General features: G+C 37.1%; 1 protein-coding gene and 1 pseudogene across 1 annotated transcript; one reads left to right on the top strand and one right to left on the bottom strand.

Annotated features, from left to right (window-relative positions):
* Positions 1-424: 424 nt before the first annotated feature.
* Positions 425-5684, bottom strand: LOC123481513 (annotated as a pseudogene).
* A 4442-nt stretch (positions 5685-10126) lies between these two features.
* Positions 10127-21114, top strand: LOC121570126 (gastrula zinc finger protein XlCGF7.1-like). Its single transcript, XM_045205844.1, has 2 exons — positions 10127-10151; positions 19816-21114. The coding sequence occupies exons 1-2, from the start codon at positions 10127-10129 to the stop codon at positions 20580-20582; spliced, it is 792 nt and encodes a 263-aa protein (XP_045061779.1). The 3' UTR covers positions 20583-21114.
* Positions 21115-21884: the final 770 nt, after the last annotated feature.

Raw genomic sequence — 21884 nt, 5'->3', positions numbered from 1 at the left:
ATCAAGGCAAAGGGTGGCTATTTGAAGGATCTCAAATATAGATCTAGATAGATTTGATTCACACTTTTTTGGTTACTACATGATTCCATATGTGTTATTTCATAGTTTTGATGTCTTCACTATTATTCTACAATGTAGAAAATATTAAACTAATAAAAATAATAAAATGGTATGAGTAGGTGTCCAAACCTTTGACTGGTACAGTATATAATGAACAGACTAGGTCTATACTGCTCCTACATGGTGTAACAATACATCATGTAGATGTATGTAATGAATGTCCACCAGTGACCTCCACAATAATAAATAATTGTACATTTATTCAGCTAAAAATGTTGCAATAATCAAATAATTTTTACAAATCAGCACCTGTGTTTTCTCTGACGAAATAATACTGATGGGAACATTCATGAGGTAGTGAATGTTTTTAATGTCAACAACTGTTGTTATCAGAACAATGTCATCAAATTATCATACACCTTTAGCTTGATGACTACTACAAAAATGAACTCAATGAAACACAACGTCTAAATTCAAGAGGTTCCAAGGTTAGAATCAAGAACATGAATCATTAAATAATTTACGTTTTTAAATAACAATATCCAAATCATATAATGAACACATAAGGGTTTATACAATCAATCAAAATTCATAATCAAAATTAAAATCAAATACATGTAAAATATATTCTAATTTTAGAATATATATTTAAAAAAAAGTAGGCCTATTTTTTCATACACAGTTTGATTTTCATACTTTGTCAACACTATAAATCAGAATAATAATATGCCATTTAGCAGACGCGTTTATCCAAAGCGACTTACAGTCAAGTGGGGATCGAACCCACTACCCTGGCGTTACAAGCGCCGTGCTCTACCAGCTGAGCTACAGAGGACCACAGAACACAGCCTCTAATCTCTTATGTGATTTCATGTCCTCTGACCGGGAAAATGTCTTTCCACACTAAGTTTATTGGAAAGGCTTCTATCCTGTGTGTCATCTCATGCTTTTTCAGGTCCCTAAGCTCGCTAAATCTCTTTCCACAGTCTGAGCAGTGTTAGGGCTTCTCCCCTGTGTGTCTTCTCAAATGTTTTTTCAGGCTCCTCCTCCGGGTAAAACTCTTTGCACACTGAGAGCACTGGAAAGGCCTCTCTACTAAGTGTGTTATCTCATGTGATTTCAGGTCCCCTGATGAGACAAATCTATTTTCACACTGGGAGCATTGATATGGCTTCTCGCCGGTGTGTATTCTTTCATGCACTTTTAGTTTACTTGATAGTCTAAAACCCTTTCCACACTGGGAGCAGTGGTAAGGCTTCTCTCCTGTGTGTGTCATCGCATGCATTTTCAAGGTCTTTAAATGGGTAAAACTATTTCCACACAGGGAGCAGTGGAAAGGCTTCTCTCCTGTGTGTGTCATCCCATGCGTTTTCAAGTTCCCTAAACGGGAAAAGCTTTTTCCACACTGAAGGCATTGGAATGGTTGTTCTCCTGTGTGTGTTCGCTTGTGATTTTTCAGACGCCATGACTGAATAAATCTCTTTCCACACTGAGAGCATTGGAAAGGCCTCTCTACTAAGTGTGTTCTCTCATGTTTTTTCATGCCCCCTGCTGAGTAAAAACCCTTTCCACACTGAGAGCATTGATATGGCTTCTCACCTGTGTGTGTTCTCTCATGTATTTTCAGGTCCCCTGCTGAGTAAAAACCCTTTCCACACTGAGAGCATTGATATGGCTTCTCAACAGTGTGTGTTCTCTCGTGTATTTTCAGGTGCCCTGCTGAGTAAAAACCCTTTCCACACTGGGAGCATTGATATGGCTTCTCACCTGTGTGTATTCTCTCATGTATTTTAAGGCCCCCTGCTGAGTAAAAACCCTTTCCACAATGGGAGCATTGATATGGCTTCTCCCCTGTGTGTGTTCTCTCATGTTTTTTTAGGTCCCCTGCTGAGTAAAAACCCTTTCCACACTGAGAGCATTGATATGGCTTCTCACCTGTGTGTATTCTCTCATGTTTTTTCTGGTCCCCTGCTGAGTAAAAACCCTTTCCACACTGGGAGCATTGATATGGCTTCTCTCCAGTGTGTATTCTTTCATGCACTTTTAGATTCCCTGACTGTCCAAACCCCTTTCCACAATGGGAGCAGTGGTACTGCTTCTTCCCTGTGTGTGTTTTCTTATGTTCTTTCAGGTGTCCTAACTGGATAAATCTCTTTCCGCAGTGGTGTGGTCTTGCTGGTTTGGATGTCTCTGGGCCTGGTTCCCCTGAAGGACTCTTCCCACTGTCAGAGTGAGAGTCTGGTCTCTCTCCTGTCAAAGAAAAACAGAGTATTTGGTTAAACAGAGACCAGACTAAAACCTCCACATTGTAAAATTGTCTTCCTATGAGGTTTAATCCAGAAAATATTCCTCAATAAAAAGAGCAGAGTGGCTGTAGTGCTTCGTAGGCTAATAAAAACACTAGTAAACTTTGTGTTGTTATGAATTTATAAGACCTAATGGATAAATAGACTAGTCAGTATAGGATACATGTATTAGACCTAATGGATAAATAGACTAGTCAGTATAGGATCCATTTATTAGACCTAATGGATAAATAGACTAGTCAGTATAGGATCCATTTATTAGACCTAATGGATAAATAGACTAGTCAGTATAGGATACATTTATTAGACCTAATGGATAAATAGACTAGTCAGTATAGGATACATTTATTAGACCTAATGGATAAATAGACTAGTCAGTATAGGATACATTTATTAGACCTAATGGATAAATAGACTAGTCAGTATAGGATACATTTATTCGACCTAATGGATAAATAGACTAGTCAGTATAGGATACATGTATTAGACCTAATGGATAAATAGACTAGTCAGTATAGGATACATTTATTAGACCTAATGGATAAATAGACTAGTCAGTATAGGATCCATTTATTAGACCTAATGGATAAATAGACTAGTCAGTATAGGATCCATTTATTAGACCTAATGGATAAATAGACTAGTCAGTATAGGATACATTTATTAGACCTAATGGATAAATAGACTAGTCAGTGTAGGATACATTTATTAGACCTAATGGATAAATAGACTAGTCAGTGTAGGATACATTTATTAGACCTAATGGATAAATAGACTAGTCAGTATAGGATACATTTATTAGACCTAATGGATAAATAGACTAGTCAGTATAGGATACATTTATTAGACCTAATGGATAAATAGACTAGTCAGTATAGGATACATTTATTAGACCTAATGGATAAATAGACTAGTCAGTATAGGATACATTTATTAGACCTAATGGATAAATAGACTAGTCAGTATAGGATACATTTATTAGACCTAATGGATAAATAGACTAGTCAGTATAGGATACATTTATTAGACCTAATGGATAAATAGACTAGTCAGTATAGGATACATTTATTAGCCCTAATGGATAAATAGACTAGTCAGCATAGGGTACATTTATTAGACCTAATGGATAAATAGACTAGTCAGTATAGGATACATTTATTAGACCTAATGGATAAATAGACTAGTCAGTATAGGATACATTTATTAGACCTAATGGATAAATAGACTAGTCAGTATAGGTTACATTTATTAGACCTAGTGGATAAATAGACTAGTCAGTATAGGATACATTTATTAGACCTAGTGGATAAATAGACTAGTCAGTATAGGATACATTTATTAGACCTAATGGATAAATAGACTAGTCAGTATAGGATACATGTATTAGACCTAATGGATAAATAGACTAGTCAGTATAGGATACATTTATTAGACCTAATGGATAAATAGACTAGTCAGTATAGGATCCATTTATTAGACCTAATGGATAAATAGACTAGTCAGTATAGGATACATTTATTAGACCTAATGGATAAATAGACCAGTCAGTATAGGATACATTTATTAGCCCTAATGGATAAATAGACTAGTCAGTGTAGGATCCATTTATTAGACCTAATGGATAAATAGACTAGTCAGTATAGGATACATTTATTAGACCTAATGGATAAATAGACTAGTCAGTATAGGATACATTTATTAGACCTAATGGATAAATAGACTAGTCAGTATAGGATCCATGTATTAGACCTAATGGATAAATAGACTAGTCAGTGTAGGATCCATGTATTAGACCTAATGGATAAATAGACTAGTCAGTATAGGATACATTTATTAGACCTAATGGATAAATAGACTAGTCAGTATAGGATACATTTATTAGACCTAATGGATAAATAGACTAGTCAGTATAGGATACATGTATTAGACCTAATGGATAAATTAAATGATATCCTCCACTGACTCGTCCATGTAATGGTATAAAGCTGATGGACAGGGTTGGAGAAATGGAACCGCTCATATTCACAGGCAGAGCTGCGGAATGAACGGACCGACCTGCATGAGACAAAAAAAAACGATAGTTTTAACCATGTTTGTTTACAGCTAGGCCTACATTGGTTACAAACAATGAAGTAAAAACAAGTTTATATATATTTTTTTTTTTTGATGTGGTACGACCAATGATGTGTATAAACCCCTGGATTGGCCAATGACAGGCTTTGGAACCACCAGTCGGCCATATTGACACTCCCCAGTAAGAGCTATATGAGCAGTCCTTCATGGAATTAATGGAATTCTACAGTATTTCAATTAAATGTTTCAAGGACAGAAATGAATTGTATGAAGAAGTGTCCCGTGGCTTCTGTCAACTTTTGTTTGATTGATGACCCGTTCATTAGTCCCGCCCCCCCCATGAGTCATTCTGTCATTCTGCCAAGACTTGTTTTGGACAGAATGACTCCTTCTTGTGGTGAGTAGGTCTACAGTTTGAAAGCCAGATATAGATGGCTTGTTATTGATGAACTTTTTGACAATATACAAGAAGAAGAGGAGTCACATCTATATATATATATATATCAAACTATTGATCTAGGCTTCTTCTTATCTTGGAAATGTATTTATCAAAAAGTAAAATACACACGAAAACATGAATGTGCACACTTTCAAGTATGCCAACTTTATATTCAGATCTTGAAATGTATTTAAATATGTTATTGTTGTAGTGGTATAGTAACAGCCATCTCAAAAAAAAAAAAAAAGTATACTTTAAGGAAAATGATTATTGATTTTTTTCTTCTCATTTGTATATTTCGCTCACATATTTCCAAAGTATGCATGAAGGTGTATGTAATAGAATCAACGTGGCAAAAACCAATGTAGACATTAATAAATGCATTTCTAAAGCTTCCAAAATATGTTCTACAACGGCGGTAACAAGATGGAGGCACGGCGGCTTCAATACAGCGCCCCCTATCGGTCAGCTAGTGTATGTATATAAATCATTGGGGTACGACAGTCGAACTAAGCTCATTGGGCATTTATAAGTTAGGCTATATTCTCCAAAAATTAATGGCCAGGCCTCTATATAACTAATTTAAAAGTAATAAATAAATAATGGACCAATCACAGATTCCTTCATTACAGAACAACATAATCAAGTTTAGAACTTCAGTAGAATGCCCCTTTAAAACCACACATTAGTTAAACAACTGCATAGCTTGTGCCTCTGTTTTTAAGACGGTACTCACCGGTGTTAATCAGATCTTCAGTCTCCTCTTCCTCCTCTTTTATTGAGATAGCATCCTCTTCCTCTTCCATGCTATAAGGTTCTTTCTCTTCTTTCACTATAACATCCTCCTCCTCTTCTTTCAGCGTGATAGCCTCCTCTTCCTCCTTTTTCATTCTGAAAGCATCTACCTCCTCTTTTACTGTGATAGCCTCTATCCCCTCTTCCTCTTTCACTCCAAAGGGTTCTTTCTCTTCTTTCACTATAACATCCTCCTCTTCCTCTTTCAATGTGATAGCATTCTCTTCCTCCTTTTTCATTCTGAAAGCTTCTTCCTCTCCTTTCACTTTAATATACTCCTCTTCTTCTTTAACGACAATGTTCAGCCCCAGAGCTTCTTTCTCCGTCCAGCAGACCTCCTCTTCTTTAACACGGGGGGAGTAGCTCAGTGAACTCATGGTCGGGGATGTTAGCTAGCTAGCATTATCGACTAGCCTAGTGCTAGGCTCAGTATCAATCTTAACAAGTTTGCGAATTAGGTTAAAGTTAACCAGTTGATACGTAAACAGAATTGTCTTTTAAACACTTAGATTAGCTAATGTACATAAACATGGTCTAAAGAGTCAATGTTTCGATATTATGTTGGCTAGCAAGCTACCGAGGTGGTTGAAAGAGTAGCCGTGTGGTTTTTGCTGAAGAAGTGTCCCGTCCACTAGAATACACGTCACGCAAGAATCATCACCTGAAAGACGCACATCGCCATCTGCTGACTGGAGTGGGTAACGCAATTTGGAAACAATATTAACTACATTGTTTATATTGGCAAAGAATGTCATAAATTAAAAATAAGATAATTTATTTTCTCTTATGTCTTGCAAATAATATTTTCCTATGCATAGACGTAGAACCCTCATGAAAAATTCCCATTGGATTCGCATCGGAAAAATCCCATAGGATTGTTAAACATTTTTGTGACCAACAATTTTTCCGAAGGGGGTTACAGGTACAGTTATCATATTTGCATTTCACATTTTATATTTGTATACTATTGACAGAATAAGAAGAAACCAGAGAAGTGCAACAATAACAGTATCAACAGTTTAGCTAGCTTGTTGCTACCTGGATAGCTAACTAAACAATAGCTGGAACGACCTAGCGAACAGACGCGAACTGGCTGAGTCGATTCAGTGGCTAGCTTTGCACTTGGCTAGCTAACAGTAGCTGCTAGGGCTAAGTTAAAACCTACATTTGTGTTTTGTTTTTACATACTGGTAGCCAGAATCGTTCAAGGGAATTCGGGACATGGGTAACTAGTTAACGTTAGCTTGGCTCTCTCTGTGTGTTCGTGCCATGGGAGGAGGGGTCGGTTCGTTGACAGAGAGCAATGGCTAGCTAATATGCTAACTATTCTAGCTAACTAACTGGCTGAATAAGTTGACGACGAACTCACTCAAGCTGTCGGGACTAACTGTCAGAAATTGCGTAATTCAAATCTGGTATTGGAATAAGAATCAAGAGATCTTCAATCCAAGCTAAATTTATTATATGCAAAATGTATGTATGATAAGTATGAAGGTTCGTATATACGGGTCCGCTGAAATACCACACAGGGCACTCAGAGAACTAATCCATTGTTACAGGTTCTTCCTCAAATACTCTGACAGAGAGAGAGTTCCCACCTCTCTGCTGGCCAATCAGAGTAGACGCTGAGCGTGGTTTAGACTGTGGTATCGCGTCGAATGCTGGTGGGTATTGCTGTCAATCAAAGAATCCGCTTAGGCTGCACCGTGTTTTAGAGGCTTTTATTAATATCACGAGGTTACAGCATAAGTTACAGACCCGCGGTGTCTGGAGAAGTCCCGTCCCAAATTAATCTGAATGCTTCTCACCCCCCCTTTGTCTAGCTCCTACTTATAAACAATGGCAAAAATGGGTTGCTCCCTTTTTCGTCCAATCACCTATCCCCCCTGTCTCCAACACACTTCCTGTCTGTTGTATGTGGCGTTACACTAAAACATTCCCTCTTGATACTAAAATCAACGTCCTCTCTGGTTCCACTTAAAACATTAACAACGTCATAATCTTCATACACGACAAGACTTACTCAGCCAATCCGTTGGCGCACGGGCTGGTCCCAGCCCCTTGGCGCATCCCTGCTGCCAGGTGTCTAGCTGTTTTGCAACTTATCCAGAAAGTCAGCACTTTTGCAGTACACGTCCTTGGACGGTTCACAGATCACAAAGAGAGAGTGTTCGGGTATTGTGAGACATAAGTTCTTATCTGTCCTACCCCCTAACGTTCCTTACATGAATCACAGCCTGTTATGTGAAACAATTTATATCAGTATAGTACAAACCTTCTATGCTTATCATTAATGCATTCCTTCTAAGCTATTCATCACATACAGATCCAATTATGAGAAAACAAATCCCAACATAACCCACAACGTTAGACACGGACACGAATGATCTGCTTGGCGTGTCGACACACTGGTGGTTTGTTGTGGCCGAGTATTGGTGCTAAACCGTGTTGTTGGAGGCTGGCATGCTAGTTGGCTGTGGCGTCATAGGACTAGGTGCCCTGGACGGTTTTCACTGAAGAATACTGTACCAAGTTAGCTAGCTGAATAAACTAAGTTAGTCTATTCCTAGAAAACATTGAACCGCTGTAGTTTACAACAATTATAGTTTCTGAGGTGGAAGTTGGGAGAGTTATATTTGGGTGTTTCAGTGAAACGTAAGTGAGGGAGGCCCCGCTCTCTCGCTTTCCCAGATGTTTAGTTCATTTCATTCAGATCTCCTTTGCATTATTGTAGCCATTTTCTGTAGCCTGTCAACTATGCCTCTGTCTATCCCTGTTCTCTCCTCTCCGCACAGGCTATACAAACGCCTCACACCGCATGGCTGCTGACTCTCTAACCTGGTGGTCCCTGCACGCACGACCCACGTGGAGTTCCAGGTCTCCGGCAGCCTCTGGAACTGCCGTTCTGCGGCCAACAAGGCAGAGTTCATCTCAGTCTATGCTACCCTCCAGTCCCTCGACTTCTTGGCGCTGACGGAAACATGGATTACCACTGAAAACACTGCTACTCCTACTGCTCTCTCCTCGTCTGACCATGTGTTCTCGCATACCCCGAGAGCATCTGGTCAGCGGGGTGGTGGCACAGGAATCCTCATCTCTCCCAAGTGGACATTCTCTCTTTTTCCCCTGACCCATTTGTCTATCTCCTCATTTGAATTCCATGCTGTCACAGTCACTAGCCCATTCAAGCTTAACATCCTTGTCATTTATCGCCCTCCAGGTTCCCTTGGAGAAGTCTCTTCTCCTTATTGGTGTCCTTTAGTAGTGGAGTCTTTGCAGCAATTCGACCATGAAGGCCTGATTCACACAGTCTTCTCTGAACAGTTGATGTTGATGTGTCCGTGACTTGAACTCTGTGAAGCATTTATTTGGGCTGCAATTTCTGAGGCTGGTAACTCTAATGAATTTATCCTCTGCAGCAGAGCTAACTCTGGGTCTTCCATTCCTGTGGTGGTCCTCATGAGAGCCAGTTTTATTATAGTGCTTGATGGTTTTTGTGACTGCACTTGAAGAAACTTTCAAATTTTGTCTTAAAGTAATGATGTACTGTCATTTCTCTTTGCTTATTTGAGCTGTTCTTGCCATAATATGGACTTGGTCTTTTTCCAAATAGGGCTATCTTCTGTACACCACCCCTACCTTGTCACAACACAACTGATTGGCTCAAACACATTAAGAAGGAAAGAAATTCCACAAATTAACTTTTAACAAGGCACACCTGCTAATTGAAAGGCATTCCAGGTGAATACCTCATGAAGCTGGTTGAGAGAATGCCAAGAGTGCACAAAGCTGTCATCAAGGCAAAGGGTGGCTATTTGAAGAATCTCAAATATAAAATATATGTTCATTTGTTTAACACTTTATTGGTTACTACATGATTCCATATGTGTTATTTCATAGTTTTGATGTCTTCACTATTATTCTACAATGTACATGTAAAAAATAGTAAAAAATGAAGAAAAACCCTTGAATGAGTAGGTGTGTCCAAACTTTTGACTGGTAGTGTACATCTACATGATGTATTGTTAAACCATGTAGGAGAAGTATAGATATAGTCTGTTTATTATATACATCTATACTCAATGACAATATAAACGCAACATGTAAAATGTTGGTCCAATGTTTCATCAGCCGAAATACAAGATCCCAGAAATGTTCCATACGCACAAAAAGCTTATTTCTCTCAAATTGTGTGTACACATTTGTTTACATCCCTGTTAGTGAGCATTTCTCCTTTGCCAAGATAATCCATCCACCTGACAGGTGTGGCATATCAAGAAGCTGATTAAACAGCATGATCATTACACAGGTGCACTTTGTGCTGGTGACAACAAAAGGCCACTCTAAAATGTGCAGTTTTGTGACAGCTGATGAAACTGAGGAGTATTTATTTCTGTAATAAAGCCCTTTTGTGGGGAAAAACTCATTCTGATTGGCTGGGCCTGGCTCCGCAATGGGTGGGCCTGGCTCCCATGTGGGTGGGCCAATGCCCTCCTAGGCCCACCCATGGCTGAGCCCCTGCCCAGTCATGTGAAATCCATAGGTTAGGGCCTAATTAATTTATTTCAATTGACTGATTTCCTTATATGAACTGTTTTTGCATGTTGCGTTTATAGTTTTGTTCAGTGTAATATAAAATACACGTTATTCTCAACTGCGTTACCCACTCCAGTCAACAGATGGCGTGGTGTCTTTAAGGCGATGCTTTCAGTGTGACGCATAATCTAGTGGACGGGACGGTTCTTCGATAAGAACAGCTAGGTATCCAGCTTGTTATCTTGCTAACCAAAATACCCGAAAAAGTCAAGCTCTTTAGACACTTTCGGTGCATTACAACCACTCTGCGTTGAATACATTTCAGTCGTATCTAGTTACCCCATTTCATTTCATAGTTACGTTGTTAGTCAGCTGGCTGGTTAAATTAGGCTAGCACTAGCTAGCTAACTAGCTACGTTAGCGAGGTAACATCCCCGACCATGAGCTCACTAAGCTACTCTCCTCCTGCTAAAGAAGAGGAGGTCTGCTGGACGGAGAAAGAGGGTCTGTGGCTGAACATTGTCGTGAAAGAGGAGGAGGAAGAGGAGGGTGTCACAGTAAAAGTAGAGGGTGATGCTGTTACCGTGAAAGAAGAGGAGGGAGTTACAGTGAAAGGAGAGGAAGGCGCTTTAAGAGTGAAAAAGGAAGAGGATGTTATTACCGTGAAAGAAGAGGATGCCGTTCTTGGAGTAAAGAGGGAAGGAGAGATAACTGTCACATTGAAAGAGGAGGAGAAGGAGACGGGAGATGTGATTAACACTAGTAAGTACTGTCTTAAAAACAGGGGCACTATTCTGCAGTTGTTGAACTGATGTGTGGTTTTCAAGGAAGTTTTCAAGGTAGTTTTATACTTTAATATGTTGTTCTTTACTGTAGGAATTGTTAAAACTACAATGTAAGGTTTTGTATACCATTAAAGAGCAGGCCACCAACAAAACGTTAACAATTAATCTAATGCATTAAAATGAATGAAATGGATTTAAATACTGTAGTCCTCACTATCTATTATTATAGAGCTCTGCTCAGCCTATAAACATGACATTATCTATTATTATAGAGCTCTGATCAGCCTATAAACATGACATGATCTATTATTATAGAGCTCTGATCAGCCTATAAACATGACATTATCTATTATTATAGAGCTCTGATCAGCCTATAAACATGACATTATCTATTATTATAGAGCTCTGATCAGCCTATAAACATGACATTATCTATTATTATAGAGCTCTGATCAGCCTATAAACATGACATTATCTATTATTATAGAGCTCTGATCAGCCTATAAACATGACATTATCTATTATTATAGAGCTCTGATCAGCCTATAAACATGACATTATCTATTATTATAGAGCTCTGCTCAGCCTATAAACATGACATTATCTGTTATTATAGAGCTCTGATCAGCCTATAAACATGACATTATCTATTATTATAGAGCTCTGATCAGCCTATAAACATGACATTATCTATTATTATAGAGCTCTGATCAGCCTATAAACATGATCTATTATTATAGAGCTCTGATCAGCCTATAAACATGACATTATCTATTATTATAGAGCTCTGATCAGCCTATAAACATGACATTATCTATTATTATAGAGCTCTGATTAGCCTATAAACATGATCTATTATTATAGAGCTCTGATCAGCCTATAAACTTGACATTATCTATTATTATAGAGCTCTGTTCAGCCTATAAACATGACATTATCTATTATTATAGAGCTCTGATCAGCCTATAAACATGACATTATCTATTATTATAGAGCTCTGCTCAGCCTATAAACATGACATTATCTATTATTATAGAGCTCTGCTCAGCCTATAAACATGACATTATCTATTATTATAGAGCTCTGCTCAGCCTATAAACATGACATTATCTATTATTATAGAGCTCTGATCAGCCTATAAACATGACATTTTCTATTATTATAGAGCTCTGATCAGCCTATAAACATGATATATTATTATAGAGCTCTGCTCAGCCTATAAACATGACATTATCTATTATTATAGAGCTCTGATCAGCCTATAAACATGACATTATCTATTATTATAGAGCTCTGATCAGCCTATAAATATGACATTATCTATTATTATAGAGCTCTGATTAGCCTATAAACATGATCTATTATTATAGAGCTCTGATCAGCCTATAAACTTGACATTATCTATTATTATAGAGCTCTGATCAGCCTATAAACATGACATTATCTATTATTATAGAGCTCTGCTCAGCCTATAAACATGACATTATCTATTATTATAGAGCTCTGATCAGCCTATAAACATGACATTATCTATTATTATAGAGCTCTGCTCAGCCTATAAACATGACATTATCTATTATTATAGAGCTCTGATCAGCCTATAAACATGACATTATCTATTATTATAGAGCTCTGATCAGCCTATAAACATGACATTATCTATTATTATAGAGCTCTGCTCAGCCTATAAACATGACATTATCTATTATTATAGAGCTCTGATCAGCCTATAAACATGACATTATCTATTATTATAGAGCTCTGCTCAGCCTATAAACATGACATTATCTATTATTATAGAGCTCTGCTCAGCCTATAAACATGACATTATCTATTATTATAGAGCTCTGATCAGCCTATAAACATGACATGATCTATTATTATAGAGCTCTGATCAGCCTATAAACATGACATTATCTATTATTATAGAGCTCTGATCAGCCTATAAACATGACATTATCTATTATTATAGAGCTCTGATCAGCCTATAAACATGACATTATCTATTATTATAGAGCTCTGATCAGCCTATAAACATGACATTATCTATTATTATAGAGCTCTGATCAGCCTATAAACATGACATTATCTATTATTATAGAGCTCTGATCAGCCTATAAACATGACATTATCTATTATTATAGAGCTCTGCTCAGCCTATAAACATGACATTATCTGTTATTATAGAGCTCTGATCAGCCTATAAACATGACATTATCTATTATTATAGAGCTCTGATCAGCCTATAAACATGACATTATCTATTATTATAGAGCTCTGATCAGCCTATAAACATGATCTATTATTATAGAGCTCTGATCAGCCTATAAACATGACATTATCTATTATTATAGAGCTCTGATCAGCCTATAAACATGACATTATCTATTATTATAGAGCTCTGATTAGCCTATAAACATGATCTATTATTATAGAGCTCTGATCAGCCTATAAACTTGACATTATCTATTATTATAGAGCTCTGTTCAGCCTATAAACATGACATTATCTATTATTATAGAGCTCTGATCAGCCTATAAACATGACATTATCTATTATTATAGAGCTCTGCTCAGCCTATAAACATGACATTATCTATTATTATAGAGCTCTGCTCAGCCTATAAACATGACATTATCTATTATTATAGAGCTCTGATCAGCCTATAAACATGACATTTTCTATTATTATAGAGCTCTGATCAGCCTATAAACATGATCTATTATTATAGAGCTCTGCTCAGCCTATAAACATGACATTATCTATTATTATAGAGCTCTGATCAGCCTATAAACATGACATTATCTATTATTATAGAGCTCTGATCAGCCTATAAATATGACATTATCTATTATTATAGAGCTCTGATTAGCCTATAAACATGATCTATTATTATAGAGCTCTGATCAGCCTATAAACTTGACATTATCTATTATTATAGAGCTCTGATCAGCCTATAAACATGACATTATCTATTATTATAGAGCTCTGCTCAGCCTATAAACATGACATTATCTATTATTATAGAGCTCTGATCAGCCTATAAACATGACATTATCTATTATTATAGAGCTCTGCTCAGCCTATAAACATGACATTATCTATTATTATAGAGCTCTGATCAGCCTATAAACATGACATTATCTATTATTATAGAGCTCTGATCAGCCTATAAACATGACATTATCTATTATTATAGAGCTCTGCTCAGCCTATAAACATGACATTATCTATTATTATAGAGCTCTGATCAGCCTATAAACATGACATTATCTATTATTATAGAGCTCTGCTCAGCCTATAAACATGACATTATCTATTATTATAGAGCTCTGCTCAGCCTATAAACATGACATTATCTATTATTATAGAGCTCTGATCAGCCTATAAACATGACATTATCTATTATTATAGAGCTCTGATTAGCCTATAAACATGATCTATTATTATAGAGCTCTGATCAGCCTATAAACATGACATGATCTATTATTATAGAGCTCTGATCAGCCTATAAACATGACATTATCTATTATTATAGAGCTCTGATTAGCCTATAAACATGATCTATTATTATAGAGCTCTGATCAGCCTATAAACTTGACATTATCTATTATTATAGAGCTCTGTTCAGCCTATAAACATGACATTATCTATTATTATAGAGCTCTGATCAGCCTATAAACATGACATTATCTATTATTATAGAGCTCTGCTCAGCCTATAAACATGACATTATCTATTATTATAGAGCTCTGCTCAGCCTATAAACATGACATTATCTATTATTATAGAGCTCTGATCAGCCTATAAACATGACATTTTCTATTATTATAGAGCTCTGATCAGCCTATAAACATGATCTATTATTATAGAGCTCTGCTCAGCCTATAAACATGACATTATCTATTATTATAGAGCTCTGATCAGCCTATAAACATGACATTATCTATTATTATAGAGCTCTGATCAGCCTATAAATATGACATTATCTATTATTATAGAGCTCTGATTAGCCTATAAACATGATCTATTATTATAGAGCTCTGATCAGCCTATAAACTTGACATTATCTATTATTATAGAGCTCTGATCAGCCTATAAACATGACATTATCTATTATTATAGAGCTCTGCTCAGCCTATAAACATGACATTATCTATTATTATAGAGCTCTGATCAGCCTATAAACATGACATTATCTATTATTATAGAGCTCTGCTCAGCCTATAAACATGACATTATCTATTATTATAGAGCTCTGATCAGCCTATAAACATGACATTATCTATTATTATAGAGCTCTGATCAGCCTATAAACATGACATTATCTATTATTATAGAGCTCTGCTCAGCCTATAAACATGACATTATCTATTATTATAGAGCTCTGATCAGCCTATAAACATGACATTATCTATTATTATAGAGCTCTGCTCAGCCTATAAACATGACATTATCTATTATTATAGAGCTCTGCTCAGCCTATAAACATGACATTATCTATTATTATAGAGCTCTGATCAGCCTATAAACATGACATTATCTATTATTATAGAGCTCTGATTAGCCTATAAACATGATCTATTATTATAGAGCTCTGATCAGCCTATAAACATGACATGATCTATTATTATAGAGCTCTGATCAGCCTATAAACATGACATTATCTATTATTATAGAGCTCTGATCAGCCTATAAACATGACATTATCTATTATTATAGAGCTCTGATTAGCCTATAAACATGATCTATTGTTATAGAGCTCTGATCAGCCTATAAACTTGACATTATCTATTATTATAGAGCTCTGCTCAGCCTATAAACATGACATTATCTATTATTATAGAGCTCTGATCAGCCTATAAACATGACATTATCTATTATTATAGAGCTCTGATCAGCCTATAAATATGACATTATCTATTATTATAGAGCTCTGATTAGCCTATAAACATGATCTATTATTATAGAGCTCTGATCAGCCTATAAACTTGACATTATCTATTATTATAGAGCTCTGATCAGCCTATAAACATGACATTATCTATTATTATAGAGCTCTGCTCAGCCTATAAACATGACATTATCTATTATTATAGAGCTCTGATCAGCCTATAAACATGACATTATCTATTATTATAGAGCTCTGCTCAGCCTATAAACATGACATTATCTATTATTATAGAGCTCTGATCAGCCTATAAACATGACATTATCTATTATTATAGAGCTCTGATCAGCCTATAAACATGACATTATCTATTATTATAGAGCTCTGCTCAGCCTATAAACATGACATTATCTATTATTATAGAGCTCTGATCAGCCTATAAACATGACATTATCTATTATTATAGAGCTCTGCTCAGCCTATAAACATGACATTATCTATTATTATAGAGCTCTGCTCAGCCTATAAACATGACATTATCTATTATTATAGAGCTCTGATCAGCCTATAAACATGACATTATCTATTATTATAGAGCTCTGATTAGCCTATAAACATGATCTATTATTATAGAGCTCTGATCAGCCTATAAACATGACATGATCTATTATTATAGAGCTCTGATCAGCCTATAAACATGACATTATCTATTATTATAGAGCTCTGATCAGCCTATAAACATGACATTATCTATTATTATAGAGCTCTGATTAGCCTATAAACATGATCTATTGTTATAGAGCTCTGATCAGCCTATAAACTTGACATTATCTATTATTATAGAGCTCTGATCAGCCTATAAACATGACATTATCTATTATTATAGAGCTCTGCTCAGCCTATAAACATGACATTATCTATTATTATAGAGCTCTGCTCAGCCTATAAACATGACATTATCTATTATTATAGAGCTCTGCTCAGCCTATAAACATGGATTCGAACCAGGATCTCTAGTGGCACAGCTAGCACTGCGATGCCTTAGACCACTGTGCCACTCGGGAGATACAGTAGTAGTAGTAGTAGTCTGTTAATCATGTCTGTCTCTAGTAGTAGTCTGTTAATCATGTCTGTCTCTAGTAGTAGTAGTAGTAGTAGTAGTAGTATGTTAATCATGTCTGTCTCTAGTAGTAGTAGTCTGTTAATCATGTCTGTCTCTAGTAGTAGTAGTAGTATGTTAATCATGTCTGTCTCTAGTAGTAGTAGTAGTAGTCTGTTAATCATGTCTGTCTCTAGTAGTAGTAGTATGTTAATCATGTCTGTCTCTAGTAGTAGTAGTAGTCTGTTAATCATGTCTGTCTCTAGTAGTAGTAGTAGTAGTCTGTTAATCATGTCTGTCTCTAGTAGTAGTAGTAGTAGTCTGTTAATCATGTCTGTCTCTAGTAGTAGTAGTCTGTTAATCATGTCTGTCTCTAGTAGTAGTAGTAGTAGTCTGTTAATCATGTCTGTCTCTAGTAGTAGTAGTCTGTTAATCATGTCTGTCTCTAGTAGTAGTAGTAGTCTGTTAATCATGTCTGTCTCTAGTAGTAGTAGTAGTCTGTTAATCATGTCTGTCTCTAGTAGTAGTAGTAGTAGTCTGTTAATCATGTCTGTCTCTAGTAGTAGTAGTCTGTTAATCATGTCTGTCTCTAGTAGTAGTAGTAGTCTGTTAATCATGTTTGTCTCTAGTAGTAGTAGTAGTAGTCTGTTAATCATGTCTGTCTCTAGTACTAGTAGTAGTAGTCTGTTAATCATGTCTGTCTCTAGTAGTAGTAGTAGTCTGTTAATCATGTCTGTCTCTAGTAGTAGTAGTAGTAGTCTGTTAATCATGTCTGTCTCTAGTAGTAGTAGTAGTAGTCTGTTAATCATGTCTGTCTCTAGTAGTAGTAGTAGTAGTCTGTTAATCATGTCTGTCTCTAGTAGTAGTAGTAGTCTGTTAATCATGTCTGTCTCTAGTAGTAGTAGTAGTCTGTTAATCATGTCTGTCTCTAGTAGTAGTAGTAGTAGTAGTAGTAGTAGTAGTAGTCTGTTAATCATGTCTGTCTCTAGTAGTAGTAGTCTGTTAATCATGTCTGTCTCTAGTAGTAGTAGTAGTAGTCTGTTAATCATGTCTGTCTCTAGTAGTAGTAGTAGTCTGTTAATCATGTCTGTCTCTAGTAGTAGTAGTAGTCTGTTAATCATGTCTGTCTCTAGTAGTAGTAGTCTGTTAATCATGTCTGTCTCTAGTAGTAGTAGTAGTCTGTTAATCATGTCTGTCTCTAGTAGTAGTAGTCTGTTAATCATGTCTGTCTCTAGTAGTAGTAGTCTGTTAATGATGTCTGTCTCTAGTAGTAGTAGTAGTAGTATGTTAATCATGTCTGTCTCTAGTAGTAGTAGTAGTCTGTTAATCATGTCTGTCTCTAGTAGTAGTAGTCTGTTAATCATGTCTGTCTCTAGTAGTAGTAGTCTGTTAATCATGTCTGTCTCTAGTAGTAGTAGTAGTAGTAGTCTGTTAATCATGTCTGTCTCTAGTAGTAGTAGTAGTAGTCTGTTAATCATGTCTGTCTCTAGTATTAGTAGTAGTAGTCTGTTAATCATGTCTGTCTCTAGTAGTAGTAGTCTGTTAATCATGTCTGTCTCTAGTAGTAGTAGTCTGTTAATCATGTCTGTCTCTAGTAGTAGTAGTCTGTTAATGATGTCTGTCTCTAGTAGTAGTAGTAGTAGTATGTTAATCATGTCTGTCTCTAGTAGTAGTAGTAGTCTGTTAATCATGTCTGTCTCTAGTAGTAGTAGTCTGTTAATCATGTCTGTCTCTAGTAGTAGTAGTCTGTTAATCATGTCTGTCTCTAGTAGTAGTAGTAGTAGTAGTCTGTTAATCATGTCTGTCTCTAGTAGTAGTAGTAGTAGTAGTCTGTTAATCATGTCTGTCTCTAGTATTAGTAGTAGTAGTCTGTTAATCATGTCTGTCTCTAGTAGTAGTAGTCTGTTAATCATGTCTGTCTCTAGTAGTAGTAGTCTGTTAATCATGTCTGTCTCTAGTAGTAGTAGTAGTAGTAGTCTGTTAATCATGTCTGTCTCTAGTAGTAGTAGTAGTAGTAGTCTGTTAATCATGTCTGTCTCTAGTATTAGTAGTAGTAGTCTGTTAATCATGTCTGTCTCTAGTAGTAGTAGTAGTCTGTTAATCATGTCTGTCTCTAGTAGTAGTCTGTTAATCATGTCTGTCTCTAGTAGTAGTAGTCTGTTAATCATGTCTGTCTCTAGTAGTAGTAGTAGTATGTTAATCATGTCTGTCTCTAGTAGTAGTAGTAGTCTGTTAATCATGTCTGTCTCTAGTAGTAGTAGTAGTCTGTTAATCATGTCTGTCTCTAGTATATTTGAGAAAAGCTAAATGTTTTTAAAAAATCTTTAAGTGTCTTGAATTAAACCCTAATAACTCCACTTCTCTTTGCTTTATCAACTTGAAACTTACCCATAAAGTGTTTTGAATTGTTACATGTCCACAAGGGAGGATGGATAATGCTTCCATGCAGCCTGCTCATAAGACAGCATCCTGTTACATTGCTGCTTGCAGCTATATTTATTATGACGGAAATTGGAAATGTTCTGAAATCCTGACCTCAAATGTTCTGACCTCGGGTTATTGAGGGATCTAGTCTGGATTTAACCTCATAGGAAGCAGGATTATAAATATCTGGTCACTTTCCCCAATTTCCCTGGTTTTCCAGAAAACCCGTTTGCAAGTTGCCCAGAATCAGGAGGGAATAAGCAGGAATTCCTCCAATCAGGATTTCTGAAAAACCTGGGGATTTTCGGAAAGCTACCATTTTTTTGCAACCCAAACAGGAAGACAGTTTTTATCATGTGGAGGTTTCATTCAGGTCTCTGTTTAACAGAATACTCTGTCTTTGGCAGGAGAGAGACCAGATTCTCATTCTGACAGCAGGAAGAGTCCTTCAGGGGAACCAGACCCAGAGACGTCCAAACCAGCGAGACAACATCACTGCTCCCACTGTGGAAAGAGTTTTAGCTGGTTAGGGTTCCTAAAACGGCATGAGAGGACGCACACAGGAGAAAAGCCTTTCCAATGTTCCCAGTGTGGAAAGAGTTTTACTGTGTTAGTTAACCTGAAAAGGCATGAGAAACTACACTCTGGAGAAAAGCCATTCCAATGTTCCCAGTGTGGAAAAAGTTTTACCCGGTTAGGGCACCTAAAAGAGCATGAGAGGACACACACAGGAGAAAAGCCTTACCACTGCTTACAATGTGAAAAGAGCTTTTCAAGATCAGGGGACCTAAAAGGTCATGAGAGGACACACACAGGAGAAAAGCCTTACCAATGTCCTCAGTGTGGGAAGAGTTTCACCCAGTTAGGGAACCTGAAAATACATAACAGAATACACTCTGGAGAGAAGCCTTACCACTGCTCCCAATGTGGAAAGCGGTTTCCCTGGTTAGGGAGTCTAAATTCGCATGAGTGGACACATAGAGGAGAGTTGCCTTACCACTGCTCCCAATGTGGAAAGCGTTTTAACCAGTTAGAGCACCTGAAATCACATGAAAGAACACATTCAGGAGAGAAGCCTTTCCACTGCTCTCATTGTGGAAAGACATTTTCCCAGTCAGAGGACCTGAAATCACATGAGAGAATAGAGAGGCTGTGTTCTGACTTATGTTTTTGACTGGAAATTTGTGTTTTTGTTCATGCCACATGAAATCATATTGTTTATATGAAATCCGACTCACAAATATAAAGGTACCCAATGGGTATGTCTGGGTAGAATGGATGGGTGGGAGGTAACCCAATCGGTATGTCTGGGTAGAATGGATGGGTGGGAGGTAACACAATTGGTAGGTAGCCTTTTGACCTTTTTATTAAAACAGGTTTGGCTTCATTGGTGGATAGATGATTGTAGATGAAAGGATGGTTATCGAAGGGAAACAGAGTCAAACAAGGCATATCTACATTGGCAGTAAATTAAATACACTTCAACAAAGTCCCAAATCTATTTATACACACAATATGAATCAACACTTGGTAAGGTTTCTAGCAATAAGCAGGCTTTGAATATTATTTAGAACTCTTAAATCAGAGGTAACTACAAACAATATAAATGTACTATAACAATACTGAAGAGATACACTATGACCAAAAGTATGTGGACAACTGTTGTCAAACATCTCATTCCAAAATCATGGGCATTAATATGGAATCATGGGCATTAATATGGAATCATGGGCATTAATATGGAATCATGGGCATTAATATGGAATCATGGGCATTAATATGGAATCATGGGCATTAATATGGAGTTGGTCCCCCTTTTACTGCTATAAACAGCCTCCACTCTTCTGGGAAGGCTTTGCACTAGATGTTGGAACACTGCTGCTGGGACTTGCTCCCATTCAGCCACGAGCATTAGTGAGGTCGGACACTGATGTTGGGCGATTAGGCCCTCGGTCGCCGTTCCAATTTATCGCAAAGGCGTTCAATGAGGTTGAGGTCAGGGCTCTGTGCAGGCCAGTCAAGTTCTTCCACACCGATCTCGACAAACCATTTCTGTATGGACCTCGCTTTGTGCATGGTCATGCTGAAACAGGAAAGGGCCTTCCGCAAACTGTTGCCATAAAGTTGGAACCACGGAATCGTCTAGAATGTCATTATATGCTGTAGCGTTAAGATTTCCCTTCACTGGAACTAAGGGGCCTAGCCCAAACCATGAAAAACAGCCCCAGACCATTATTCCTCCTCCACCAAACTTTACAGTTAGCACTATACATTGGGGCACGTAGCGTTCTCCTGGCATCCGCCAAACCCAGATTAGTCCGTCGGACTGCCAGATGGTGAAGCGTGATTAATCACTCCAGAGAACGCGTTTCCACTGCTCCAGAGTCCAATGGCGGCGAGCTTTACACCACTCCAGCCGATGCTTGGCATTGCGCATGGTGATTTTATGCTTGTGTGCGGCTGCTCGGCCATGGAA

The sequence above is a fragment of the Coregonus clupeaformis genome, chromosome 20 (assembly GCF_020615455.1).
Source record: "Coregonus clupeaformis isolate EN_2021a chromosome 20, ASM2061545v1, whole genome shotgun sequence".
Taxonomy (NCBI): Eukaryota; Metazoa; Chordata; class Actinopteri; order Salmoniformes; family Salmonidae; genus Coregonus; species Coregonus clupeaformis.
This window is presented reverse-complemented; position numbering and strand designations above follow the sequence as displayed.

Bases quoted from the DNA above. Each gene is read 5' to 3' on its own strand.
- LOC121570126 (XM_045205844.1), top strand. From the start codon at position 10,127: ATGGGTGGGCCTGGCTCCCATGTGG. The intron at 10,152-19,815 runs GTGGGCCAATGC...TGTCTTTGGCAG, and splicing joins TGGGCCTGGCTCCCATGTGG to GAGAGAGACCAGATTCTCAT.